The sequence below is a fragment of the Odocoileus virginianus genome, chromosome 2, assembly GCF_023699985.2.
Source record: "Odocoileus virginianus isolate 20LAN1187 ecotype Illinois chromosome 2, Ovbor_1.2, whole genome shotgun sequence".
NCBI lineage: Eukaryota > Metazoa > Chordata > Mammalia > Artiodactyla > Cervidae > Odocoileus > Odocoileus virginianus.
In genome coordinates, this window is record NC_069675.1 from 13,423,326 (window position 1) to 13,448,960 (window position 25,635).

The window sequence follows — 25,635 nt, forward strand, 5'->3', positions numbered from 1 at the left end:
ATCATAGAAAAAGCAAGAGAGTTCCAGAAAAACATCTGCTTCTACTTTATTGACTATGCCAAAGCCTTTGACTGTGTGGATCACAACAAACTGTGGAAAATTCTTAAAGAGATGGGAATACCAGACCACCTGACCTGCCTCCTGAGAAATCTGTATGCAGGTCAAGAAGCAGCAGTTAAAACTGGACATGGAGCAACAGACTGATTCCAAATCGGGAAAGGAGTACATCAAGGCCATATCTTGTCACCCTGCTTATTTCACTTCTATGCAGAGTACATCATAAGAAATGCTTGACTGGATGAAGCACAAGCTGGAATCAAGATTGCTGGGAGAAATATCAATAGCCTCAGATATGCAGATGACACCACCCTTATAGCAGAAAGTGAAGAAGAACTAAAGAGCCTCTTGATGAAAGTGAAAGAGGAGAGTGAAAAAGTTGGCTTAAAGCTCAACATTCAGAAAACTAAGATCATGACATTGGGTCCCATCACTTCACAGCAAATAGATGGGGAAACAATGGAAACAGTGACAGACTTTATTTTTTTGGGCTTCAAAATCACTGCAGATGGTGATTGAACCCATGAAATTAAAAGATGCTTGCTCTTTGGAAGAAAAGCTATGACCAACCTAGACAGCATATTAAAAAGCAGAGACATTACTTTGCCAACAAAGGTCCATTTTGTTAAAGCAGTGGTTTTTCTAGTAGTCCTGTATAGATGTGAGAGTTGGACTATAAAGAAAGCTGAGTGCCGAAACATTGATGCTTTTGACCTGTGATGTTGGAGAAGACTCTTGAGAGTCCCTTAGACTGCAAGGAGATCCAACCAGTCCATCCTAAAGGAAATCAGTCCTGAATATTAATTGGAAGGACTGATGGATGCTGAAGCTGAAGCTCCAACACTCTGGCCATCTAATGCAAAGAACTGACTCATTGGAAAAGACCCTGATGCTGGGAGGGATTGGGGGCAGGAGGAGAAGGGGATGACAGAGGATGAGATGGTTGGATGGCATCACCAGCTCAATGGACATGAGTTTGAATAAGCTCTGGGAGTTGGTGATGGACAGGGAAACGTGACGTGCTGCAGTCCATAGGGTCACAAAGAATCGGACATGACTGAGTGACTGAACTGAACTGAACTGATGAATGTGATGGGGATGACACTGGCTTGATTCAAGGTGTGGTGCTCTGGGTGGGAAGATATTTAGGACATAAAACCAGAGAATCTGGTGACAGTAGGGACACAGGGCATGAAGAAGGAGGAGTCAAGGCTGCCTTCTGGGGCCCTTGGTGGATGGCCAGCTGGGTGGGTGGGGGGGCAGGGAAGGGATGCTGGCTGGAGGAGGGAGGCTCTGGTGCAGGGCTGGCTAGATTGATGGTCCTTTTGGACAGGTCATTTTCAAGCTGGCTGTGGGACATCTAGGGGTGGGGTGGACAGAGGCCACAGTCTAGCGAGCAGCCAGCTAGGGCTGAAATCCAGTGTCCTAACTTGTTCTGCCTCCCAGCTGGTTTAGCTACACCCTGAGAGTAGGGAGCAGGTGGTCCTGGGGTGAGGGTGGGATGGTGGGACGGGGGCGGCCTCCCAGGAGGTGTCAGGCCTTCTCACTACATAGGGAACTCCTTGCTTAGCTCTTCCCACGGGACCTGGGTGAGCTTGGCCCTTGAAGCAGATGCTGGGGACGCCAAAGGCTGAGTGGAGTGGATCGTGACCCTGTCCTTGAAAGCACAGCAGGCACAGCTCAGAGGGTTCTGTCTCCGAGACCAGGATCCCCTGAGGCCCAGCTCTGCCCCAGGTGTTGGACTCTCCTGAGTGGCCCTGGCATCAGACCTCTTCCTTTTCCCTCACTGAGACTTGCTGATCGGGTACCTGTCCTGGCCCCGCCCAGCCTGACTCTGCAATCAGACAGAGATCTGACAGGTTTGGTAACAGAGAAGAATGTTTAAAATAACACATTTGCCTACAATACCTGTCAGGGCTATTTTCATTGTAAACAAGTGTTAATACTATACCCTAAGGAATGGAGCTCTAACAGTAGAATATCAACACTGATGGAGATAGGATGGGTATTAGTCAGTGTTCAGGGTATACTTATCTGTGGGACAGATGTCTGTCTTCTTACATGAATGGAGCAGGTCCCTTTGGGGGACATTAATTCTCTCTGTGGATACGAGTAATAGCTCAGACTCTGAAAATCCAAGCCTTAGCAGGGCTGGGCAACCTCATCTCTGTGCCAGGGGCTGCTGGTGAAGGGGAGGAAGCTGGCACTCCACATAAGACAACTTACCTGGCTGCAGGATTGGTCTTTAAGGCAGGCCAGTGGCTGCCCGCAGGATAAAGCACATCCAGAGGTATATCAGCAAACCCCAGGAGGCAGGGCTCCCATATTGTTAGGCAATGGATGGAAGTAGCATTAAGTTCTGGCACTGACCCTGTTTTCTAGCTAAAAATAAGACCCATGGTTAGGAGAACTGCAGCTGGCAGCTGGACATGCAGAGCATAGAGAAGAGCTTTTGGAAACAACTGTCAAGACCCTAACTAGAGGGGTGAGCATCAGGACTGGACCCATCAGGGGCCTTCTCAGCACTGGAATGCTGAGCCCGGTGCCCAGGCAGACCGAGAGGTCCGTGGTGCCTCAGGTCACTCAGCATCCCGGGCTCCCACAGGCATGTCAGACCTCCCAAGCTGAATTCCCCTTGCACCCTCCTTTCCTGGCGGATGAGACAAGACCGGCGGGACAGCACAGGTCCTCAGACCCACGGGTGGAAATGGATCTGGGGGTGGGGATGACGCCAACTCTGGGTGAGGTAAGCACCTCTGGGTCTGAACAACAGACCCCCAAGTAAAAAAAAAAAACAACAAAAACCATAACTATCACATTTTTAAAAAAAAGTATATTGATGATTAACCCTTTGATGACTTTGATCTTCAGGATTTTTGGATCAGTGACTAGGATTTTTGGATCAGTAACTCGCCATTGTTTATAAGACATTAACTACTTTACATTCTTCCTTCAGTAGTCCTTTATGACCTGTTACTTAGATATTAGCTGGGGCCTTCCTTCCCTTTGAACTCTAGGTGACGTTGGCTTAAATCCACCAATTCATGGTCTGTGCAACTTCAAAACCCTCCCGCTTTCCCAGGGTGTGATATTCTTCAGGCCTCTTCTGCCTCTTTGGGCTGCATCCGAAAATCAGTCACCCCAGCACGCGTGGGTTTAGGAGCTGTTAGTGAAGTATTTGGGGGAGTGGGTTGTCAGGAAGGGGTCATCCCTCCCAGCCCAGCTGTGTCTGCACTTCTGGGCTTGCTCAGAGTTCCACCTTCAGCTCCCTCCACCATGCAGAGCAGCCACTCTCCCCTGCGGCCCCTTGGCAGTAGTAGGTACATACGTGCTTGGTGATGTCTGACTCTTTGCGGCCCCATGGGCTGTAGCCTGCCAGGCTCCTCTATCCATGGGATTTCCCAGGCAAGAATACCGAAGGGGGTTGCCATTTCCTTCTCCAGGCCATCCTCCCGACTCAGGGATTGACTCTGCATCTCTGGCCTCTTCTACATTGGCAGGCAGATTCTTTACCAGCTAAGCCACTGGGAAAGCCTGGGGTCCCTTGGCCAACATTCAGCAAAGGGATTTTTCCAACAACTCTTTTTGAAAGGAATTTTGACCCCAATTGTAAAGATAGTGAAGCTTTCTTCACCTTTGTGTAGACAGAACCTGCTTTTAAAATAAAAATTCATCTTCAGTTCATTTTCAGGAATTCCCCAACAGTTCTTAAAATCAACCAGCAACTAACGGTGCTGCAAAAACAGGGCAAAGAGCTGTGGTGGTACAGAAAACACCCTGATGTCTGTCATGTTTGTGTTTTCCAGTTTCTACCCAGATGTTTGAGGTCCTATAGATGTCATCGAGCCGGGCGGTGGAGCGGAGTGTGCAGGCTGAGTGCTGAGAAGAGGCAGCCTGGGGCAAGGCTGCTCCTACCTCCTGGTAATCAGTCGGCAGTTTCTGGTGGTGAGGGGGAGAAGGAAGGGGTGAGACACAGTTTTTGGTTGGGTCCATTTCACCAGGGTGAGTTTCCAGACACTCAGGTCACTGCCATGAACTCCCCTGATCCCAATGACTCAAGAGCAACCATGTGCAACTAGAGATTATCATACTAAGTGAAAGAAGTCAGAAAAAGGCAAATACCATATGATATCACTTATACGTGGAATCTAAAATATGGCACATATGAACCTATCTACAAAACAGAAACAGACTCACAAACAAAGAGATCAGACTTGTGGTTGCCAAGGGAGTGAGGGTTGGGGGAAAAGGATGGACTGGGAATTTGGGGTTGGTAGGTGCAAACTATTATATATAGACTTGGTAAACAGCAAGGTCCTACTGTATAGCATAGGGAACTATAGCCGATCTCCAAACCATGATGGAAAAGAATATTGAGGGAATCATGCAGCTATGTCTAAAACTGAGTCACTTCGCTGTACAGTGCAGATTGGCACAACAATCATCAGCAATGCTTCACGACAAATAAAGAGCCATCATGGCACCAGAAGGACCTCGAAGGTCACTGGTCCCACGCCAATAGGGCAGGACCCCTCTACAGCATCCTGTGGTTATGCTGGCTCCAAGGAGAGCGCTCACCACCTAACGAGGCAGCCTGTCCTGTCTTCTCCTTACTGAGAAGCTCCTGCTGGTAGAAATTTCACCCTCGCACCCTTAGCTAGAATCTGCCTGCCTGCAATAACCACTTGGTTTCCTGGTTCTGGCCCCCTGAGATTCTCAGGAATCAGCTTAATCCCTCTTCCACATGGCAGTCCAGCAGATATTTGGAGAGGAGGAATGCGGAATCTGGGGCCAGAGACAGGCCTGGTTGAAATCCCGACTCCACTGTGTGATCTTCAGCAAATTAGTTAACCTCTCTGATTCAGTCTTTTTATCTGTAAAGTGGGGACAATGTCTCACAGAGTTGTCCTGGGAATGAAAATAAATCACAAGTTGAAGTTGCTTGTTTCATCACCAATTCTCTGACACCAACCGGATGTCCTACAATTCAACTCAATTCTGACACTGCCCTGAGTGAAAAGGGCACATAAGAAAAAGCAAAGTCATGGACAAGACTCCGCCCACGTCAGAGGCGAGCTGCAGGTGTGGTTCTCTGACCACCTGCACTTCTGACCGACTTGACTATAAATTTGAGGGTTCTCACAACCTCCCTCTCGGTTTCTATGATTCCCTAGAATAGTTCACTGAAGTCACTGAAAGTGCTTGCAACTACAATTGCAGTTTTATTATAGAAGATCTAACTCAGGAATAGTCAAAAGAAAGAGGACAGGGTCTGGGGGATGAGGGCATGGTGCAGACCTTCCACGCCTGCTCGTGGGATCGGTCACCACCCAGCCCAGAAATGTGCTCACCAGCCAGGAAGCTCCCCCAGACCTCGATGTCCAAGGTTCTTTAATAGGGGTGTGCATTGTTGCTAGGCAAAATTGATTTAGTTATTTGCCACTTGATTGAAAGCAATCTCCAGCACCTCTCCTCTCCTCCCTCTGTGGCTGGGATGGGGCTGAGTTCCAATCCCTTAATTATATGCACAGTCTTTCTCAGTGGCCATTCCCTCCCTTAAAATATCTAAGTGTCCACATGTCACCCCATTTGCATAAAAGCTCAGGCTTGGTGAAAGGGGCCCATTATGACCAACAAAACACTCCTAATGCCTTTTGGACATTTTAGAAATCCCAAGTGCCAGGAACTGGAGCCAGAGGCCCCACATACTCTTTATGATGCCACTCCTGGCCCTGTAAGCACCAGCCTTCTGTGATCTTCAGCACCCTGCTTACATGCTTTTATTGTGCTCTCCAGGTTGACACGTTCCCACTATCTGGTCAGAGTAAAAAGCATTCTTATCAGTCTTTTTCTGGTTTTTCTTTTTGTTAATGTAGCTTGAGATTGAATTAGTTTGGGGACTAAAACATATGATTACAGTGATTTGGCATGCACCTGTTTACAATTGAATCCTAAGCCTCTCATTACTCACGTTCCTCATGCTACGATGATTCTAGCTCCTAAATGACACATGATAAGCGCTAATAGCACTTGCTCTGCACCAAGCACTGTTTGAACTACTTCACGTACATTAACTCACCCAGTCCACACAACAACCTAAGGAGGAGTTAGATCCGGGATCGAACCTGGGTCTCCCGCATTATGGGCAGACACTTTACTGTCTGAGCCACCAGGAAATCCCTAAATAGTTGCAATCTCTGTTTAATAGCTGGGGAACTGAGGCACAGAGAGGTTAGGTAACTTGCCCAAGATCACACAGCTAAAAAAGGGCATAGCTGAGATTTAAACTTAATGGTCTGGTTCCAGAGTCCTGCTTTTAACCACTAAGTTCTGCTGCCCACAGCTTTGATCACCTCCCAGCATTTTGAGAAGGGAAGGAAGGAGCACAAAAGGATGCCTCTGGCTCCTGCTGTCATGGTAAGGGAGTCAGGGTTCTATTTCCTCCCCTGCCCACTGGAGCACCCCGTGGAGCAGCCCTGTGGGACTGGGCTCTAACAAGTGAAGGCCGGCCTAGGGGTTCCTGTCCATCGGGCCCCAAATGTCTTCATTCCTCATGCTTTGTGAGAGAGAGCTACTTCAGAGACTTCACACATCGATTCCTGGAAAATCCAGATACTCCAAAAGGAAGGGAGAGGACCAGCCTTTTCCTGCCTGGATGAGAAGGACTTAGGCCAGGCAGGTTCAGTACCAGGTGGTGCCAGTCCCAGAGAAGCTGACAGTTCAGACACATCTGGAGCTAGGGTGAGTTGGTGTTACAAGGAACACAGGGATCTCCATGCCCACATCCAGTGTACCCAGTGAGGGACTGCCTGTTGCTATTTTAAAAATAACATCAAAGATTTGGGGCTGTGACGGTGCCAAAGAGAATGAAAATGGATAGGTGTGTGTATGGGGGGGCAATGCCTCTGGAAGAATTTTGGTCTGCTGCACTGTTTGCCCAGAAGAATCTGGGTGGTGACCCCAAGTCTGCATGGCTCTGATGCATTCCCATGATGTTTGACCTCGTGCTCTGTTCTTACTTCCCAAGTTCCAGAGATGAGGCTTGCTGGGAGCATGAAGCGGGTGAAGTGTTCTTAACTCAACCCATGTGCATGGGATTGCCTTGAAACCGCAAGGCAGTCATCAGTAGGTCATGTGTGTTCTTTGAAGATGTTTCTCTTTTGGCATTTGGCTTGAGGAAGAGGTACTGGGGAGATGTGGGTAGAAGGCCTTTTGCTCCAGGAAACCTAGATCCTCCGTCCTTCTGCCTTTTTCTACATGAGTCTGTTTCTCTCCATACAGTATCAGAGCTGGATGGGGCCCCAAGGTCCATTCTTTTTGTTCCCCCATCTAAAGATGGACAAAATGAGATCCAAAGAGGGAAATTACTTACCTGAGTCCATGAACAAGGGAATGTCAGAACTGGGGCAACACTGCAGGCTTCTAGTTTAGAGCTAATTCAGCCAGAAACATCCCTGACAGACTCAATCACTCTTTACTGAGATGAAGAATCTGGCTTTTAATGTCACTAAGTACAACCTCAAACATTCTAGCAACCTGCGAAATATGTTTCAAAATGTCTCTTTAGCGGATGTTTGTTTCTGGCTGCCACCCCTTCCTCCCACCTCCATCTCATGGACATGGCTGGTAAGGATGGTGCTAACTGGGGGAGATCTGTTGAGAGCTTTCACAAGGAGCTGACTAATTAGTGACAGAATTAAGACCAGAGGTCATGGCTTTGTAGACTTGCAAAAGAGGGTTGTGGTGGCATTTGGACCATTCTTGGTGCCCAGGTCAAGAGTATGGTGGTAGATGGTATAGTTAGAGTGGCAGGAAGGGGCCTGGACAGCCATGGGAAGTGGTGCATAACACTAGCGTTAGAGGCTTTTTGCCATCTTGGCATGCTTGCTAGAAATGGTAAGCTCCTGGAATGAATTTTTTTTTTGGTCTCTCAGTTGTGTCAGACTCTGCAACCCCGTGGACTATACAGTCCATGGAATTCTCCAGGCCAGGGTACTGGAGTGGGTAGTTGTTCCCTTCTCCAGGGAATCTTCCTAACCCAGGGATCGAACTCAGGTCTCCCACACTACAGGCGGATTCTCTACAAGCTGAGCCAGCAGGGAAGCCCTGGAATGAATGCCTTCTGTTATACGCCACAACCACAAACATTTATCTGTGGTATTTCAACCATGGCTGCCCATTAGAATCACCCAGAGAACATAAAAAAAATCCTGATAGCCAGGTCATACCCAAGATTAATAATATTAAAATCTCTGATGTCAGTAGTTTTCAAAGTTCTCCAGATGATTCCAAGATGCACCCAAGCTTGAGAACCCCAAGGGTTCGGAGCTTCAGCTGACCCTTGAACGACCTTGTCCATCTGTCTTCCCTTGGACTTGCTATTTGCCTTCCCCAAAGAACAAGAATGCAAATAACAATAATATCAGTCAATCTCCTAAGTGTTCTGGGCTGATGGGATGGACTCCCACTTATGTCTCTTGCCTGTGTGCCCCTGCCTACCCTACTCAGAAGGACTGTAAGGTAGAGGGGTAAAGTGCTGACAGAAGATGGAAGAAGTCACAGACTTCTCATAGACAACAAGAATATGCTATCTGGTTGTCAACAAGGCCTGTTCCATAATGAGCTGCTGACTAGAATGAAGGCCAAGGCTTGGGCTAACAGGATGAGCCTAAAGGGCAGAGCAGATCAGGTCTCCGGAGGCCAGGAGCTGCTTTGAGTGAACAATGGCAGCCCCACCTCCTTTGGGAAGGGAGCCCCCAGAGGCAAAGTGAGGGAGGGGCAGATTAAGGATGAAAGCCGGGTACCTTGATCTCAGGTAAAGCTCTTTTGTTGGTATCTTCCTATTTGACTTCAAAAACCAGTTATTGTTCAGTCAAGGCACTTGCCTTCTTCTGCTGAGAAGGGGCTCAGCCGCCTGGGAGAAGGCTGAAGTTCTGTAAGCCCCCACACCCTCCGCATGTTGAAGGAGCAAGATAACCCAGACTTGAGGGCCTGGCAGCGCTGACACAAAGGGAGACTGGTGGCCACAGTCCCACAGCTGGGAAGCCAAGGCTGAATAGCTTCAGCAGGACTCCAATATGGCCATAAGGACTTTCATTCACTCACCATTTAGGCATTTTAAAAAGCCTGCTTTAGTGGAAAAAATTAGTGACTTGTCCCCAGCCCAACCTTCCAAGGATGGCCCTAGTTCTCACTCCAGGTCCAGATACGCAGGCCTCTGGGCAGCCCGGCGTATCGTGCCCTTCAATCAGTATTCCTTCTTTCACTGTTTCTCAATATTCATTTACTGGGGTTTAGAGAAACTCATTTTCCACTAATAAAAACTGAACACCTCCTTTCAATTCACAATAAGAAATGATTCTCCAATGAGACACGTTTTGCAGAAACAGATTCACCAGTAATTCTTTTCCCGAGGCGGGAGCAAAGTCAAAGTTGTGGGGGAAGAAAGCACCCACCGCTCAGCCTGTTAGAAGTTCCGGGTTCTCTTCTCACTTTCGTGGATTCCCACCGCATGTTTTTTAGGAGGCTTCTTAGAGGGTTTACATTTTAGATCAAGTACGAACTCGCAGTGAATAGCTTTACACTGTGTGGATAAGCATCACAAAACGCCCCCAAAGCCTTGCAGGTCGCGCTCGCACTGGGGGACCAGTCTACCTGAACCGGAGTGTGGCGCTCAAGCCCCGCGAGTCAGGCGGGGAAGGGCTGGGGAGCGGAGCCAGTGACAGACAGACCTTCACTTAGTCGGACGATGCATCAGCGCCCCCTACAGGCCGGCAGCCGCGGCGCCCTGCCTTCCAACCCGCCTCCCCGCTCATTCTCTCCTGGGAATAGCCTCATCCCACTCCCCACCCCCAATCCAAGCCCTCCGGCCTAGGAAGCGTGCACCCCGACTGGGAGCATCCTCCTTTCTTCTCGGCAGGGATCCAGGAGTGGACTGCAAACCCGCCAGGACGATGAGTGAAGAGGCCGTCCCCGAGGCCGCCTCCCCGCCGCCCGCGCAGGGCCAGCAGTACTTCGACCGCTTCTCTGAGGACGACCCCGAGTACCTGCGCCTTCGCAACCGCGCGGCCGACCTGCGGCAGGACTTCAACCTGATGGAGCAGAAGAAGCGCGTCACCATGATCCTGCAGAGCCCGGTGAGTGGGGGTCTGATCCCCGCGGGCGGGGGAGGAGGGAGGAGGGCGGGGAGGGGTGCGGAGGACGCTGGTGCACCCGGTGAACCCGAAAGTGAAATTACTCCTCTCCACGGAGCAGTTTTCAGCTCTGAGCAAGATGCTCCGGCTGCGTGGGTATTTGAGTCTCTCCCTAGTCGCTGGCGGATGGCAAAACCTGGCTTATGTGCAGTTTATGGCTTGTGTTTGACTCCCTGGTTGGGGAAGGTGGGTCTGAGAAGCAGGAGCCCCACTTCAGTTCCACGTGCCCCTTCTGAGCCTCACTTTCCAGTCTTCCTCTCCCTCTTCACCAAAAACTCTTAACAATTCCGGTAAACCTGGGGCCGGCGAGAGGCGCCACGTGGGAGGTCTGGGGCTGCTTTTTCTGCACACCGCAATGAACTCTGTCCTGGCAAATAACGCTTTACCACACCAAGACAGGAGTGAAGTGGGCCTGAAAGCCCCAGGAGGCGGGGAGTAGAGAGCAGAGGGGCAAGTCCGGGTCACCCAGCCCTGGCCAGAGTCTTGAGGTCAGTTGGCACCTGCCTGGCATGGACACAGTGCTCTTCCTCAGGTGGTGCGTTGAGAAGGGTGGAGGGTGGGCCTCCTGGCCCAGTGAAGCAGGAGGGTTATGCAGGCCCTCCGAGCTGAAGGAAGAGCAGTGTGGACAGAGGCAATGGGTCTCTCAGGGAGTAGAGCTGGGCGGTCCTCAGGAAACAGTGCATGATCCTAAGTGTTGGTCAGCCCAGGGTGGAGTGGCATCTCCAGGTACTGGCCAGGATGGGCTCTGCCCCAGTCCCTACCAAGGTATTGGAGAGCCAGGGCATGCAGTGGGCTGTGTGTGACCCGGCTGAGAGCACACGGTGAATGCTAAGGAGGATGGGCCCCAGGTCTTGGTGACAGGTGACAGTGAGCTGGGGGGTCTGGAAGAGAATGCATTGGGATGACAGAAACCCTATGTGAGACCAGAAGGGGTGGCCGTTGTATGGTAGGAGCAGAGTTAGTACTAACCCAAGTTTGGGAACCTGAAGGATGGGACTATTCTCAGGCAGGAGACCAGGCCAAGAGGCAGTCATGTTGCTTCTGTCCTTTTTTGTAGATTCCTCAACACCTAAGTGGCTCCCTATTTCCTCCTGAGTGTCACCTGATGGGCTGGCATGCCCTATCCATGGCCTGATGGTCTGAAAAGCCAGGCTTAGAGTAGCAGGACATCAGAAGTGACCTTTGAGGTCATCAACTCCTTCTGTATAGGACCCACCACCCCCACCCCTCATAAGGAAACTGAGGCCCAGAAGAGCCATCAGTCTGACTAATGGACAGGAAAGATGGCATACTTTTGCATTCAATTCTGCTTTTTAAAATGTCTTTTAATTACTAAAGTGAAGTCCTGCTATGTCTGATGGAGGGAGGGGTCTAGGCTATCACTAAGACATCAGAAGGACCTGGATTCTGGAGTATTGCCCCTAGGATAAAGGGAATAGGATCTATTCCCAGCATCTCCTTGCTGCTCCCCACACAGCAGTTTGGGGAGGCTCCTGAGGTCAGATGTGGCTCTGATCTAGCTGATCCAGGGGCCATGGGTGGACACTTGGAAGAGGGGCCATCAGTATCCCTCCCGCTTGAGACACACTGGGAGGACGCCTTGGGGGCCTGCTTCAGTCTTTCAGGGAGGAGCTGGAAGGCCTCATCCAGGAGCAGATGAAGAAGGGGAACAACTCCTCCAACATCTGGGCCCTGCGGCAGATCGCGGACTTCATGGCCAGCACCTCCCACGCAGTCTTCCCAACATCTTCCATGAGTACGTGGGGAACTGGGGAGCTGCCAGGAGCAGAGGTGGAGGAAGTGGGGGGTGGGGGGAAGGCACAGTAATAAGCAGCTTGGTTGCCAGGCTACAAAGTGAGTGGTACATCTGCCTTAGCAGACCTGGGGGATCTGGGCAGCAGGGAAAGAAGAACCTGGCTCTGCTTCTAATACTGCTGTGATGTAAAGGCCCACGGAGAATGATCCCTCATGCCCAGAGCTAGGAGGGCAGGGGGTGGTGGAGACTGAAGGGAGAACTTGGTCCTGGTTCTGCTGGGGGAGGGGGTAGCATAACCCAGTGTCACTGCAGAGAGGCAGGACAGCCTAGGTATGACCCCACCACCCCCACCCCTCATAAGGGGATTAGCATAAAGGTAGAGCTTTGTAACCCAAGGTGGCCTCTGCCTGAGGCCCCGGCGTGGACAGTGGAGAGTGAGAATTCTGCTCCCTGTCGCTCTAGCTTTGGGTACAGAACCTAAGAAAATCCTAGTGTTCTCCTAGCATCCAGCTCTCAGGCTGCTCTTTCCTCAGTCCCCTGGAGTCACTCCTTTGGAGATGGAGTTGGGAGGGGACACAAGGAGGTCTTTGGAGCTGATGTCTCACATCCCACTGGACACACCAACTTGACTCCATAGACAGGGGCCAAGAGCAGTCAAGGCTAGGTACAAACCCATCTTCTTTGGCTGTGAAGCTCTGCCCGCAATCTTTGAGAAACAAACGTTGAAAAATACTTCCCTTAGTAAAATAAATACAGGATTACAGTTGAAAATAATCAAGAAAGGGAATTAAAAATCACTGAAATGTAGCCTTACAACCAAGAATTTCTTATTGTCAATGTTTTGGTGTGTGTCCTTCCAGCCTTTTTTTCTTAATACATGGAGACTATGCAGAAAATGCAATCACATTATACACACAAATTTATAGCCTTAGCGTATCTTGACTTAATTTTTCATGTAAGAAACATGGTTATATAACATACTTTTTGGTAGATGTATGCTATTCTATGCATGGTTGAATATGCCATAGTTTATTTTAATCAGTTTCCCATTTTTGGACTTTTAGGTCATTCCCAACTTTTTGCTATTATGAATGACAATTCAAAAAACATTCTTGTCAATAAATCTGTGATTAAATCCATGGCTGTTTTCTTAAGATAAATTGCTAGAAGTAGAATTGCTAGATTGAATCATATGCATGTTTTAAAGATTGTCATGCATAATGCCAAATTACCCTGGAGAAAGATGGAACGAATTTACATTGCTACCAGAAATGCAAGAGTGCCCATTTCCTCCACCCTGATCTGTAGTCTGTTACCATGTTTCATCCTGATGATATGATAGATGATAAATAGTACTTTATGTTTTAGTGTGCTTTTATTTGATTACTAATGAGATTGAATATTTTCGTATACATATTGGGCATGACAGAAAGAAAACCCAATATGCCCAATATGTATATGAAAATATTCGATCTTATTAGTATTCAAATAAAAGCACCCTAAAACACAAAGTGCTATTTATCACCTATCATATCATCAGAGTGAAATGTAGTAACAGACTGCAGATCACTAGTAAATTGCCTGTCACACCCTTTGCCAATTTTTTACTTGCACATTCTTTTCTTGAGCTTTTCTGGTGACTCAGCAGTAAAGAATCTGCCTGCAATACAGGAGACATAGCAGATGAGGGTTTGATCCCTGGATTGAGAAGATCCCCTGGAGGAGGAAATGGCAACCCACTCCAGTATTCTTGCCTGGACTATCCTGTGGACAGAGGAGCCTAATGGCCTATAGTTCATGGTGAAGCGAAGAGTCAGACACAACTGAGCACGCATATTCTTTTTTTACAGATTTAAAAATCTTCATAAAGTAAGGCTATTTCTCTACTCCCTATCAAATACACTGCAGATTTTTTCCAGTGTCTCCTTTGCTTCTTAATTTTTTCATGATATTTTTGTGTTGTAGAATAATTTCCATGGAGTTGAATCTATTATTTTCTTTTGTGTTGTCTGCTTTTGATTGTATGCTTAGAAACACCTTTCCTATGTTTTATCATCCAATAAAATACTTTTAATTATTCATTTGCAATTTTTCTCAGCCATCATACAAGTTGATTCTTTAAAATAACTTTAGAAGTATTTTGTCAAGTCTCTTCATTCACCTCAAAAATATTCCTTCTGGGATTTTGAATGGGGTTGCATTAAATGAATAGATTAATTTGGTGGAGACTTTATAAATGTTCAATTTTATATTAGAATGTAAGCTCCATTGGGGAAAGGATATTTGTATGTTTTGTTCACTGTTAGAGTAGTATCCTGAACTTAGAAAAGTAGCTGGCATGTAACAGGTGCTTACAAAATATCTGCATGAATGAATTTTAAATCTTTTCAGAAATGATATGTCTTCTATTATTTAATTCTTTAATGTCCGTCAGAAAAGATAGTAGCTATTTTTATGTTCAGTTCAATTCAATCATTCAGTTGTGTCTGACTCTTTGCAACCCCATGAACTGAGGCATGCCAGGCTTCCCTGTCCATCATCAACTCTCGGAGCTTACTCGAACTCATGTCCATTGAGCTGTTGATGCCATCCAACCATCTCGTTCTCTGTCGTCCCCTTCTCTTCCTGCCTTTAATCTTTCCCAGCATCAGGGTCTTTTTAAATGAGTCAGTTCTTCTCATCAGGTGGCCAAAGTATTGGAGCTTCAGCTTCAGCATCAGTCCTTCCAGTGAATATTCAGGACTGATTTCCTTTAGGATGGACAGGTTGGGTCTCCTTGCTGTCCAAGGGACTCTCAAGAGTCTTCTCCAACACCACAGTTCAAAAGCATCAATTCTTCAGCGCTCAGCTTTCTTTATAGTCCAACTCTCACATCCATACATGACTACTGGAAGAACCATAGCTTTGACTAGATGGACCTTTGTTGGCAAAGTAATGTCTCTGCTTTTTAATATGCTGTCTAGGTTTGTCATAGCTTTTCTTGCAAGGAGCAAGCATCTTTTAATTTCATGGCTGCACATCTGCAGTGATTTTGGAGCCCCCCAAAATAAAGTCTCTCCGTTTCCACTGCTTCCCCATCTATTTCCCATGAAGTGATGGGACCAGGTGCCATGATCTTTTTTTTCTGAATGTTGAGCTTTAAGCCAACTTTTTTACTCTCCTCTCTCACTTTCATCAAGAGGCTCTTTAGTTCTTCACTTTCTGCTATAAGAGTGGTGTCATCTGCACATCTGAGGTTATTGACATAACTCTTGGCAATCTTGATTCCAGCTTGTGCTTCATCCAGTCCAGCATTTCTCATGATGTACGCTGTATATAAGTTAAATAAGCAGGGTGACAATATACAGCCTTGACATACTCCTTTCCCAATTTTATGTAGTGCTTGCTAATTTCTTTTTTATTTATTTTAATTGGAAGATAAGTACAATATTGTGGTGGTTTTTGACATACATTGACACTAATTTCTTGTTAAATTTATTCTGGAAATTTTATGTAATTTGTCATTTTAAGTGATTCTCCATTCAGATATTTTTCTGGTTATAGCTGTCACCTAGGGAAATCACTGGAGTTATATATATATAAATGTGTGTGTATTTATGTATATTGTGTTTATATACATTATATATATTTATATATATATATCATTGGAGTTATAGATATATTACATACCATTGGAGTTTTATATATATATATGTATATATAAAGACTAATCTCTTATTAAGCTCTTAAATTCTATATTTTCTCAATGAATTCTTTTGGGTTTTGTATATAGGAAGAGATCACGTAGTCATTTTGCATTCTTCAACATTTTACCCTTTGGCTTATTTTTCCAGTTTTCTCATTGCATCCATTACAACTCTCAGAGCAATGTTTAATAATAGATCAGAGAGTAATCATCTTTGTCTTTTTTCTGACTTTAATGGTAATTCTTTTACCACAAGAGTTTGAGATAATTATTCTTTATCATGTTGAGAAAATATCTTTGTATTCTGGTTCAATATGGGTTTTTCTCAGAAATGGGTATTGAATTTTATAAAATGCAATTTTGGTATTTATTGATGTTTCTTTCCTTGATGTGGGTGAATTATATTAACAGATTTCTGAATATTGAACTCTTTTCATTCCTGAAATAAATCATTTGTGATTTTGATGCAGTCTTTTAAGATTACTCTTCTGGATTTGATTTGCTGGAATTTTATTAATTTTTACATCCGTAGTTACCCATGATGAAAAGCAGTTAACTTCTGGGGCAGCCTTTGTTTAGTACTGGTAGAAGGCTACAATTTCCTAAGATGAATCAGGGTGATCCCCACCCTCTTCTTTGCCCTGCCGCGGCTCAGTCACTCATTCGTGTCCAACTCTGTGAGCCCGTGGACTGTAGCCCGCCAGGCTCCCCTGTCCATGGGATTCTCCAGGCAAGAATACTGGAGTGGGTTGCCATTTCCTTCTCCACTTCTTTGCCCTAATGGAGCAAAAAAAATTAGGTAGGAAGTCTCTGCTCTTTGAAGACTTATTATTCACTTGTTAAGCTATCCAGATCTGAAATACTTGGATAACATATTTTTTTCTGTTTCATCTAAAGTTCTTTAAAATTTTGTTTTTCTGCTTCTTGAGTAAATTTTGGTCATATTTACATAAAACAATTCATTTCACATGGCTTTAAAAACTACCAGTGTGATTTACAATATCATTTTTATCATTTAAACTTTCTGCTGTAGATATGACATCCCATTCTCATTCCTGGTGCTATGTATCTCTGCTTCCTCCTTTGGCAAATCCAGAGACTGGTTTATTCATAGATCTTCTCACATAAGCCAGTTCTTGGATTTACATATTGGTTCTTCTAATTTCCTTGTATTCTGATTCATTGATTTTGTTTTTATACTCGTCAATTCTTTTCCATATCTTTGGTTTATTTTAGTCTTTATATTTTTCTACAATAGAATAAAATTGATTTGATTTATTTTCATATTTAATACAATAATAAAGATATTTAAGGCTATGACTTTTTTTTCTGAGTATAAATTTGATCTTGTCCCATAAATTTTGACATGTAGAATTTTCTTTATTGTTAATTTCTAGGTGGCTTGCAGTTGCTGTTTTGGCTTTATTTTTATTCTAAAATAAAATAAGCACCCTCTGGGAGTATGCTTTCTCATTTGTTAGTGGTAGAATTTGTATTCTTTTAAAGGTTTATTGATAATGTCTAGTTTTATTGCATTACATTTAGAAAATGTAGCCTACTTATTGTCTGTGTTGGGGATTTATGAGATTTTTTTTGTGGCTTAATATCATATTTAAATGATACATGGATGTAGACTCTTTCCCTGGGGCATAGTATTTAATTTATATCTTCATTTATCATTTTTGATTTTATAAAAATTAATGTTGTGTTGTCTCCCACTATATTTGATTTCTGTTCATTTCTCTGTATTTATGACCGCTTTTGCTTTGTATATCTTGATAAAATGTTTTTCAAAGCATAAATGTTTTTATAGCTATAGCTCCATTATGGATTATGCTTTTACTCCATATAAAATGACCTACAAAATGGCTCTTTTTGTCCAAAAGAGTATTATTTTCCTTGGCTTCTACTTTGATCATATTATGACCTCTGTTTATTTTTTGTTTATAGTTGGCTGGGCTACTTTTGATGCTCTCTTTATTTTTACCTGCTTTGTGTCACTTTTAGTGTTTGTTTTTGCAAATCTCCTATAGTATTGTCTTTTGGCACCTGTTGCTATAACAGAGAAATCTAAAACAATCTGTTATTCGTTCCTTTGTTGGTAACCTTTTTTTTCCTAGATGCTCGTGGAATTTCCCCCTTACCCTCATATTTCAGAAATGTTGTCAGAAAGCATTTAATTGTGGGTTATTTTTCTTTTGATGGAAGGTAGTAAGTCCTTATAGTTTACACACACACACACACACACACACGTACGTGTTTTTTTTCAACTCAAAATTCTTTCTTCTATTGTATCAGTACTGACTACTTATATGCTTAGATGCCAGGGCTTCTGGTCTTTGTCCCATGTCTATCAAATTCTTGCTCATCATTTTCATATCTCTGATCTTACACTCTTCCTCTGGAAAGAAATAGGGCTGACCAGCATTTCCATTGCTTTACTGATCGGCATCTGCCAGGAAAACTATTGGATGCCTGAAAATCTGATTGGTGCATGCCACGGTAATTGAGTCAGGGAATGTGGAGAAGGAAAATTCCAGGTGTCATGAGTCCAAGCCCAGAGAGGTTGTTCTTTGTTCAGCTCCATTCACCTTAGGGTTTTGTTTGTTTCCTTTTTTTTCTCCTGTAGATTGTGTAGGTAGCTTTCTGGGGGTTTGGTGGATTTTCATCTTGGTGTTTTCTTAGGTACTTTGAAATAATGGCCCAGTTAGATCTTCACTTGGTGAGGCTGATCAGAATAAGCATCTTTTCCAAGAAGACCCTGAGGACAGAGGACCGGGGACTCCTGTGGAGCCCTCTGGTCTCTTCTGGGCCTGTGGGTGGGTAGTCCTCATGGGAAGCCCCACAGGGTTGGGGAGGGGGACTTGTAAGGGATACAGGACACAGAAGACGTGATAGCAAGTGTTTTCAGACTTCTTCTGGCTTCCTGATCATCTCTGGGGACTCCACAGTTATTTCTGAAAGAAAGGTTCAAAGAACTCTCCCAACAACAGCCTCCCCCTATCTCCAGCTTTGCTTGGAGGCCGTATGCTTTTGATGTGCCTCCCTTCTTGCTGCCAGGGGCAAATACTTGTCTGGGGAACTAGAAAGGAGGCAAGGATCCTTGACTACTCAGCTTGAAATAGAAATACTTAATTTTGAGATTTTGTTGCTGTTTTTCTTGCCAGTTCAGCCAGGTCTTTGGACCACTTATATCCCTGTCACCTTCCTGTACTGGACCCATGCCCTAGAGGCCTACCACCGCTGGTGGGCCCAAGCCCTTTGGGGGCATCCTCCTGACATGGCGTGTTTGAGGCTTGCTCTGCTTGCTTTATGCTCTCAGTCCACCTTCATATTCACAGACCTTATCATTTCAACCAATGGCAAACCTGATGCAGGACATACATCATGTGGTGTGACAGTGAGGTTTGCAGTGATGGTGGAAGCTTCCGAAGAGCATTTTCATCCATTAAAGGTTTTAGTGGGATGCTGGGGAAGGCAGCATCCCATTAAAGGTTTTAGTGGGATGCTGGGGAAGGCAGCATCAGGAGGCTCCCAGCCAGACATCATTTTAAGCCAGGACCCTTTCCTATTGATTCTTTTATTGTTTCCTAGACACTTATTAATTGGAGGGCTGGGGCTCAGATCCCCTCTTCTGGCTTCCCAAGGCATGCAGGCAGCGGTCAGCATGGTTCACGGGACAGACTAGACCTTTTGGGTGCCCTGAGACTATCTAGTAGAAGTATAAGACTATCAAACTCTACTTCTAGTAGAAGACTAGACTATCAGACTCTCTAGGTTCATTTCCATATTACCAAATTCCCAGAAAGAGCCATAAAGAACCAAGCGACTGCATGTTACCTCCTGGTTGACTTGGGTTTCTGTTCGCCCTTTTCCAAATCAGAGAAAAAGTTAGTTAAAACAATAGGATAATGCTTAGTAACTTCTTCATTAACAATAACTCTTAAAATGTACCCATGTTTCCACTCAGAAATTTATTTTTGCTTTTATGCAATGTCTATCTCTTTTTTATAGTCAGCTTGAGCTGAGAACCTTTCATTTGTGGCCTTGAGTCTGGCCATGGGTTTTGACCCAAAGCAATGCCTTTCTTCTCTAAGGGAGCAGAGGACTTTCTTGGGCACAACTATCCATTCTGCGGATGGTTTTCTCCTCTGGAGTCAGGGTCAAAGTATGTTGAATTTCCTGCCCACGGGAGTCTCGTGTATGGATGTAGCACCCCGGAGAATTTGGAGAGGGTGGGGGCAAGGCAGGAGAGCGCAGACGTAAGCTCCTGACCTGAAAGCCGCCCTGTCCCCCTTCAGACTTCTCCATGATGACGCCCATCAATGACCTCCACACAGCCGACTCCTTGAACCTGGCCAAGGGGGAGCGGCTCATGCGGTGCAAGATCAGCAGTGTCTACCGCCTCCTGGACCTGTATGGCTGGGCCCAGCTGAGCGACACCTACGTGACGGTAAGGACAGCATCTGGGCTTGGGTGGGGCTCTGCCTGTGGCCCCCACCAAATCCAGAGGGAGACCTCCTGACCCTTGGCGTGGCTGTGACACTGCTGGCCGTGAGCTCTTCCAAGGTTTCTGGCCACTGTGGCTCCCTGCAATAGACAACCAGCCCTGTGGGCACTTCTCTGGATGTGGAGCCAGGAATTCCTGGATCCTATTTCTAGGGCCACCCTTGACCACTGGGAGATTCCTCTTATAGCTCCATTTCCCTGACTCCAAATAAAGGCTGAGTCTTCTTCATCTCTCATGAGTCAGGAGGAAGTAAGTGTTCTTGGGGTGGGGGGAGATTTGTATGCAGTGGATTCAGGGGTAAAGGTGATTCAAGCACAGTATATTGGAAATGGCTCCTCTCCCTCCTCACCACTGGGAACACATGTCTTTCCTCCAGCTGAGAGTCAGCAAGGAGCAGGACCACTTCCTGATCAGCCCTAAGGGAGTCTCTTGCAGCGAAGTCACAGCCTCCAGCCTGGTAAGTACAGTGTGACATCTCACTACCAATTTCTTGTTGAAATGACAGTACCATCTTTGCTCCACGCTAGCCACTGCCATCTTGCCCTTCATGCAGTTTGCAACCTGGTGGGAGAGAGAAGTCATGTGGACACCAAAACAAACTGTGCACAGAGCATGATGTGACCAAGAGACCAAATGTGAGGAGAAGGCAGAAAGCACTCTAGGAGGGAGAGGGAAGGAAAGATGAGCCCAGGACTGGACTTCAAAGGCTGGGAGTCAGGAAGCCTTCCTGGCTCAGGGATACAAAAGAACAATAGCCTGTGCTTTGTCCCAAAGCAATGTAAGGCTCTTGTAGTGCTGTGAGAGAGAGCTTCTGGGTCCCCTTTCTGGGCTGAGTTTTCAAATTTGCACGATGGCAGTACCCACACACCCTATGGCCCTGGAGCTGTCCTCAAGAGGTGGGGGACTGTTTTCTCACTGGACAAAGGCACTGCATGGGACAGTAACTGTCCTGTTACGCTGTAGAGATTCTTGCGTGACAACAGGTCACATATCCAAGGCTGAGATAAGGAACACATGAGAGCAGAGAGAGCTCATCGCAGAGAGGGAAGTCTGAGCGGGCCACCCAGCCGAGGAGGTTGGGAGGCTGGGCTGAAGGGAAACCAGTGTCTGCATCAGACCCTTGCAAGTTTAAGTTCCTGAGATGGCAGGGTTGCTGCCACTTTCATGGGTCAGGCCACTTGAAAGTCATGTTCATCCTGTAAAATTCACTTAAAATAGCATTTTGTAAGTGAGGGTTTGTTGACCACCTTATGCTTCTGCTGGAACTAGTGTTGTCAGTGGCATGTTCCTTGCTTTGGTACCACTTGCCTGCCTGGGCCCCTGGGCTGGGTGTGGTAGGTGTGTGTGGAACTTCCCTGTGTGCTGCATTCGGCCTCTCCCTGTGCTGCAGTTTTAAGAGCCAAAGCTGTCATGATTTTTAGAAAGGAAAAATCTAGCCTGCTAATGTCCAGCAAACACCTCTAGTCAGTAAGTTAGGCTAAATTAACTACCTACCAGCTTCTGGGAGACTGCTCATGGAGCAGGAGGTGTTTTCAGCCTAAGGGTGTCTGGAGAGGCCTGTTTCAGGGTTAGGGTTGTGTTGAGTGATTTGGAACCTAAGAAGGAGGTGTTGGGGACTTCCCTATAGCTCGAGCGGTAAAGAATCTGCCTGCAATGCAGGATCCCAGGGTTCAATCCCTGGGTTGGGAAAATCCTCTGGAGAAGGGAATGGCAATCCATTCCAGTATTCTTGCCTGGAGAACCCCATGGACAGGGAAGCCTGGTGGGCTACAGTTTGTTGGATCGCAAAGAGCTGGACACGACTGAGCGACTAACACACACGAGGAGGTGTTGTATGGTGCACTGTCTGCCCGGGGGCAGTTCTAGGTAGGGGGAGGGGGGCACAGAATGAGGCCAGAGCTACTATTGGTGCAGTAAGGAGGAAGTCTTGGTCATCTACTGAGATGATCATATGGTTTTTATTCTTCACTTTGTTAATGTGTTGTATCATACTGATTAGTTTTCATATATTGAACCATCCTTGTATTCCTGGGATAAATCCCACTTGATCATGGTGTGTTGTTCAGTCACCAAGTCATGTCCAACTCTTTGCAATGCTAAGGACTGCAGCACACCAGACTTGCCTGTCCCTCACTGTCTCCCAGAGTTTGCCCAAATTCATGTCCATTTCATTGGTGATGCCTCCGACCATCTCATCCTCTGTCTGTATGGTCCTTTTAATGTGTTGTTGGATTCAGTTTGCTAGTATTTTGTTGAGAATTCTTCCATCTGTATTCATATTCATCAGTGATATTGATCTGTGATTTTCTTTTTTTGTGATATATTTTTGTGGTTTTGTTATCATGATGATGGTGGCCTCATAGAATGAGTTTGGGAGTGTTCGTTCCTCTGCAGTTTTTTTGGAAGAGTTTCAGAAAGATAGGTATTAACTCTTCTCTAAATGTTTGATAGAATTCACATGTGAAGCCACCTGTTCTTGGACTTTTGTTTGTTGGAAGTTTTTAATCATAGTTTCAGTTTCAGTACTTGTGATTGATCGATTGATATTTTCTGTTTCTTCCTGGTTCAGTCTTAGAAGGTTGTTCAGCTCTACGAATTTGACCATTTCTCCCAGGTTGTCCATTTTATTGGCATATATTAATAGTTGCTTGTAGTAGTCTCTTATGATCCTTTGTGTTGGTCATTTTTGCATTTGTGCAAACTTATTTTTGCCTTTGTTTAGACATGATTAAGGAGTAGCTTTTGTCTTCTGTGTCACAGTCAAAAGTGGTCTTCTCTGATGATGATGTTCTGTGAGATTGTTTATGTTAAGCAGGAAGTGCTATGGCTTAGCTGTGTGCCAGGCCAGCAACGGCTGCCAGAAGTTGTGTGTGTGCGCGTGCATGCGTGCATACATGCACAGGCATGCATGTGTTTTCACTGTAACACCCACAACCCCTTGGAGTCAAAAGCAGATTATAAGACCAGGGACTGCTCTCTCATTTGTCTTTTAAGACCTAGCTTTTGGGTGACTGGTAAATGGATGTTCATCATACTATCCTCTTTACTTTTGTGTGTGATTAAATTTTTTCAAAATAATAAGCTGGAAAAAAAGAAAAAGGCTCAGTTTAGATGCTACTTCCTCTGGGAAGGCTTCTCTGCTCTCCTATTTCCACTGGGATTAAAGACTCATCCTATCTGTTTGGAGAATTCTGTGAATGACTCTCTCCTTGCACCTTGATACTCAAACTGTGGTCCATGGACCAACAGCAGGGGTATCACTGGACTCTTTTTGGAAATGCAGACTCCCAGGCTGAGTTCTTGGCCTATCAAATTCGAATCTGCATTTTGATAGGATCTCCAGGTAATCCTTACGCATAGTGAAGTTTGAGAAACTCTTGCAGTTTTTGTGTTGAATTAAAATCGCCATTGTTTCCCAGTAGCCTGTGTGCTCACCCTGTGGGCAGGAACTCTTCCCCCGACACCACCACCAAGCACATCCATTGCCCGTGGTGTGGTGGAGAGTAGACGCTGGTGGGTGGGCATATGCCTGGCCCACCTGCAGGGAGGGGAGTGAGAGGTCTCTGCCTTCTAGTGGTCAGAAGTCTCTCTTCCTCCTCACCCCTACCGTGGCCCAGATCAAAGTGAACATCCTGGGAGAGGTGGTGGAGAAGGGCAGTAGCTGCTTCCCTGTGGACACCACGGGCTTCTGCCTGCACTCGGCCATCTACGCTGCCAGACCCGACGTGCGTTGCATCATCCACCTGCACACTCCAGCCACGGCAGCGGTGAGTGTCAGCTCTTCAGCCAGCATTTCAGCCCCCGTGGCAGCAGACCCATGGCACATGTCTCTCTGAGAGTCTTCCCAAGGGGAGACGTAAGCCCCCGCAAGCTAGGAGCAAACTCACCATTTAATGCAGTTCTGGAAAGATTCCCTGGAACTCAGGCCAAGGTGAGGAGGGACACCTGATATGGGAATCTCCTCCTCTCCATTTTTTCTGACTGTGGAAGTCTCGGTGAGGGGAGATAAGGTGAAGGTGTGTACTGTTGGCCCCCCTGTGTCCCCCAACTGCTGCATACGCAAACTGGCCCCACTCGCCCGGGTGATGCCACCTTCTGAGCCTCTGCTTAGGTCAGGCTGGCACCTGCCCCCTAGCCCAGGCTCTGGCATGGACAGATCTTGCTATGAGATCAGATGGTGGGAACCTGCACTGTGTCCACTTTCACAATACGGGATGGGCTGAGAGCTGGGGCAGGAGCAAAGAGAACGGGGAGAGAACAGAGGGAAGACCGTCAAGGAGCAGGCTGTCCCTTGAGGGTCTCTGGACATTTCTCTGTGTCTACCTGAGGTGCTGCAGTGCATCTGGAACGAGCGGATACCCAGTCCCCAACTTACCAATCCCCTGGCCACACACCTACATGGGCAGAGCAGACCTGCCACTGACTTGTGATTTTTCTCTGCAAAATCACACTGGTTTACAAGCGCTCAGACCTTCCAAAAGTTAGACTGAGGCTACGTGATGTATTTGTGCCAAGTATGCATCTCTGCAGAGCTGGGGCTGATGTGAGGGGCAAGATGACTGAAGGAAGGTGAGAGGCTCTCCCAATCTCTCCACGTTCCTTGATTTTAATAAAGGCCAAGGGTTGGCACATGGTGGTTACAGCCTGGATTTTAATCATCTTTCCTGGCACTTGCATTGCCCCATTGCTAGAAAAATGGGAGCTATTCAATGGGCCTCCCTGTTAGCGAAGAGTTGTGGCTGTTACTGCAGCCAAGGGTGAAGGTCCCTCCCAAGCCACCCCCTGGCCCCTGGACCCTGCTTCACTGCTGCCTGTCCCCAGGTAGAGCTTGACTGGCCATCTGAGGAGAGGGGACTATGACAGAGGGGCAGGGGTTGGGGGTGGTGGGGGTGGAGTTGCTGCGCTAACCACTCCTTATCCCACTGAAGGTATCAGCCATGAAGTGGGGCCTCCTGCCCGTGTCCCATGACGCCCTGCTGGTGGGGGACATGGCATATTATGACTTCAATGGTGAGATGGAGCAGGAAGCTGATCGGATCAACCTGCAGAAGTGCCTTGGACCCACCTGCAAGGTTCGGCTCAGCTGTTCTAAGAAGATGCTCTGGGAGGGGTTGTCAAAAACCCACATCACAAAAGGGATAAATATTCTTTGGAAAAAGTTGCAGATAAACAAGAGCAACAAAAGAAAGGAAATAATCTTTCACCCTACCCTTCGATTTTGATGCACACTCCCATATCTATTCACGTAGATTTACAAAACTGGATTGTAAAACTCTTCTTTCCCCTTAGCAATATACAGTCAACTCCTCTGTAAGTTATTAAAATACTTTCTAATCACTATTTTAAATTACATGTCACCAAATGAATGGCTGTGCCGTCATTTACCTGAACAGTCCTCTATGGTTGGACATAGAAAAGATTTTTCTCCCCAAAT

General features: G+C 46.4%; 1 protein-coding gene across 2 annotated transcripts in view; it reads left to right on the forward strand.

Moving 5' to 3' along the window:
* Nucleotides 1-25,635, forward strand: part of ADD2 (adducin 2) — a 117,662-nt gene that overhangs the window by 57,178 nt on the left and 34,849 nt on the right. For both annotated transcript variants that reach the window (XM_070476452.1, XM_070476445.1), the window contains 7 exons: nt 3,864-3,978; nt 9,977-10,193; nt 11,868-12,006; nt 19,993-20,144; nt 20,578-20,658; nt 23,819-23,968; nt 25,130-25,273. In XM_070476452.1, the coding sequence (XP_070332553.1) occupies nt 10,011-10,193; nt 11,868-12,006; nt 19,993-20,144; nt 20,578-20,658; nt 23,819-23,968; nt 25,130-25,273 (849 nt within the window). In that variant the 5' untranslated portion in view covers nt 3,864-3,978; nt 9,977-10,010. The remainder of the gene's footprint in view (nt 1-3,863; nt 3,979-9,976; nt 10,194-11,867; nt 12,007-19,992; nt 20,145-20,577; nt 20,659-23,818; nt 23,969-25,129; nt 25,274-25,635) is intronic.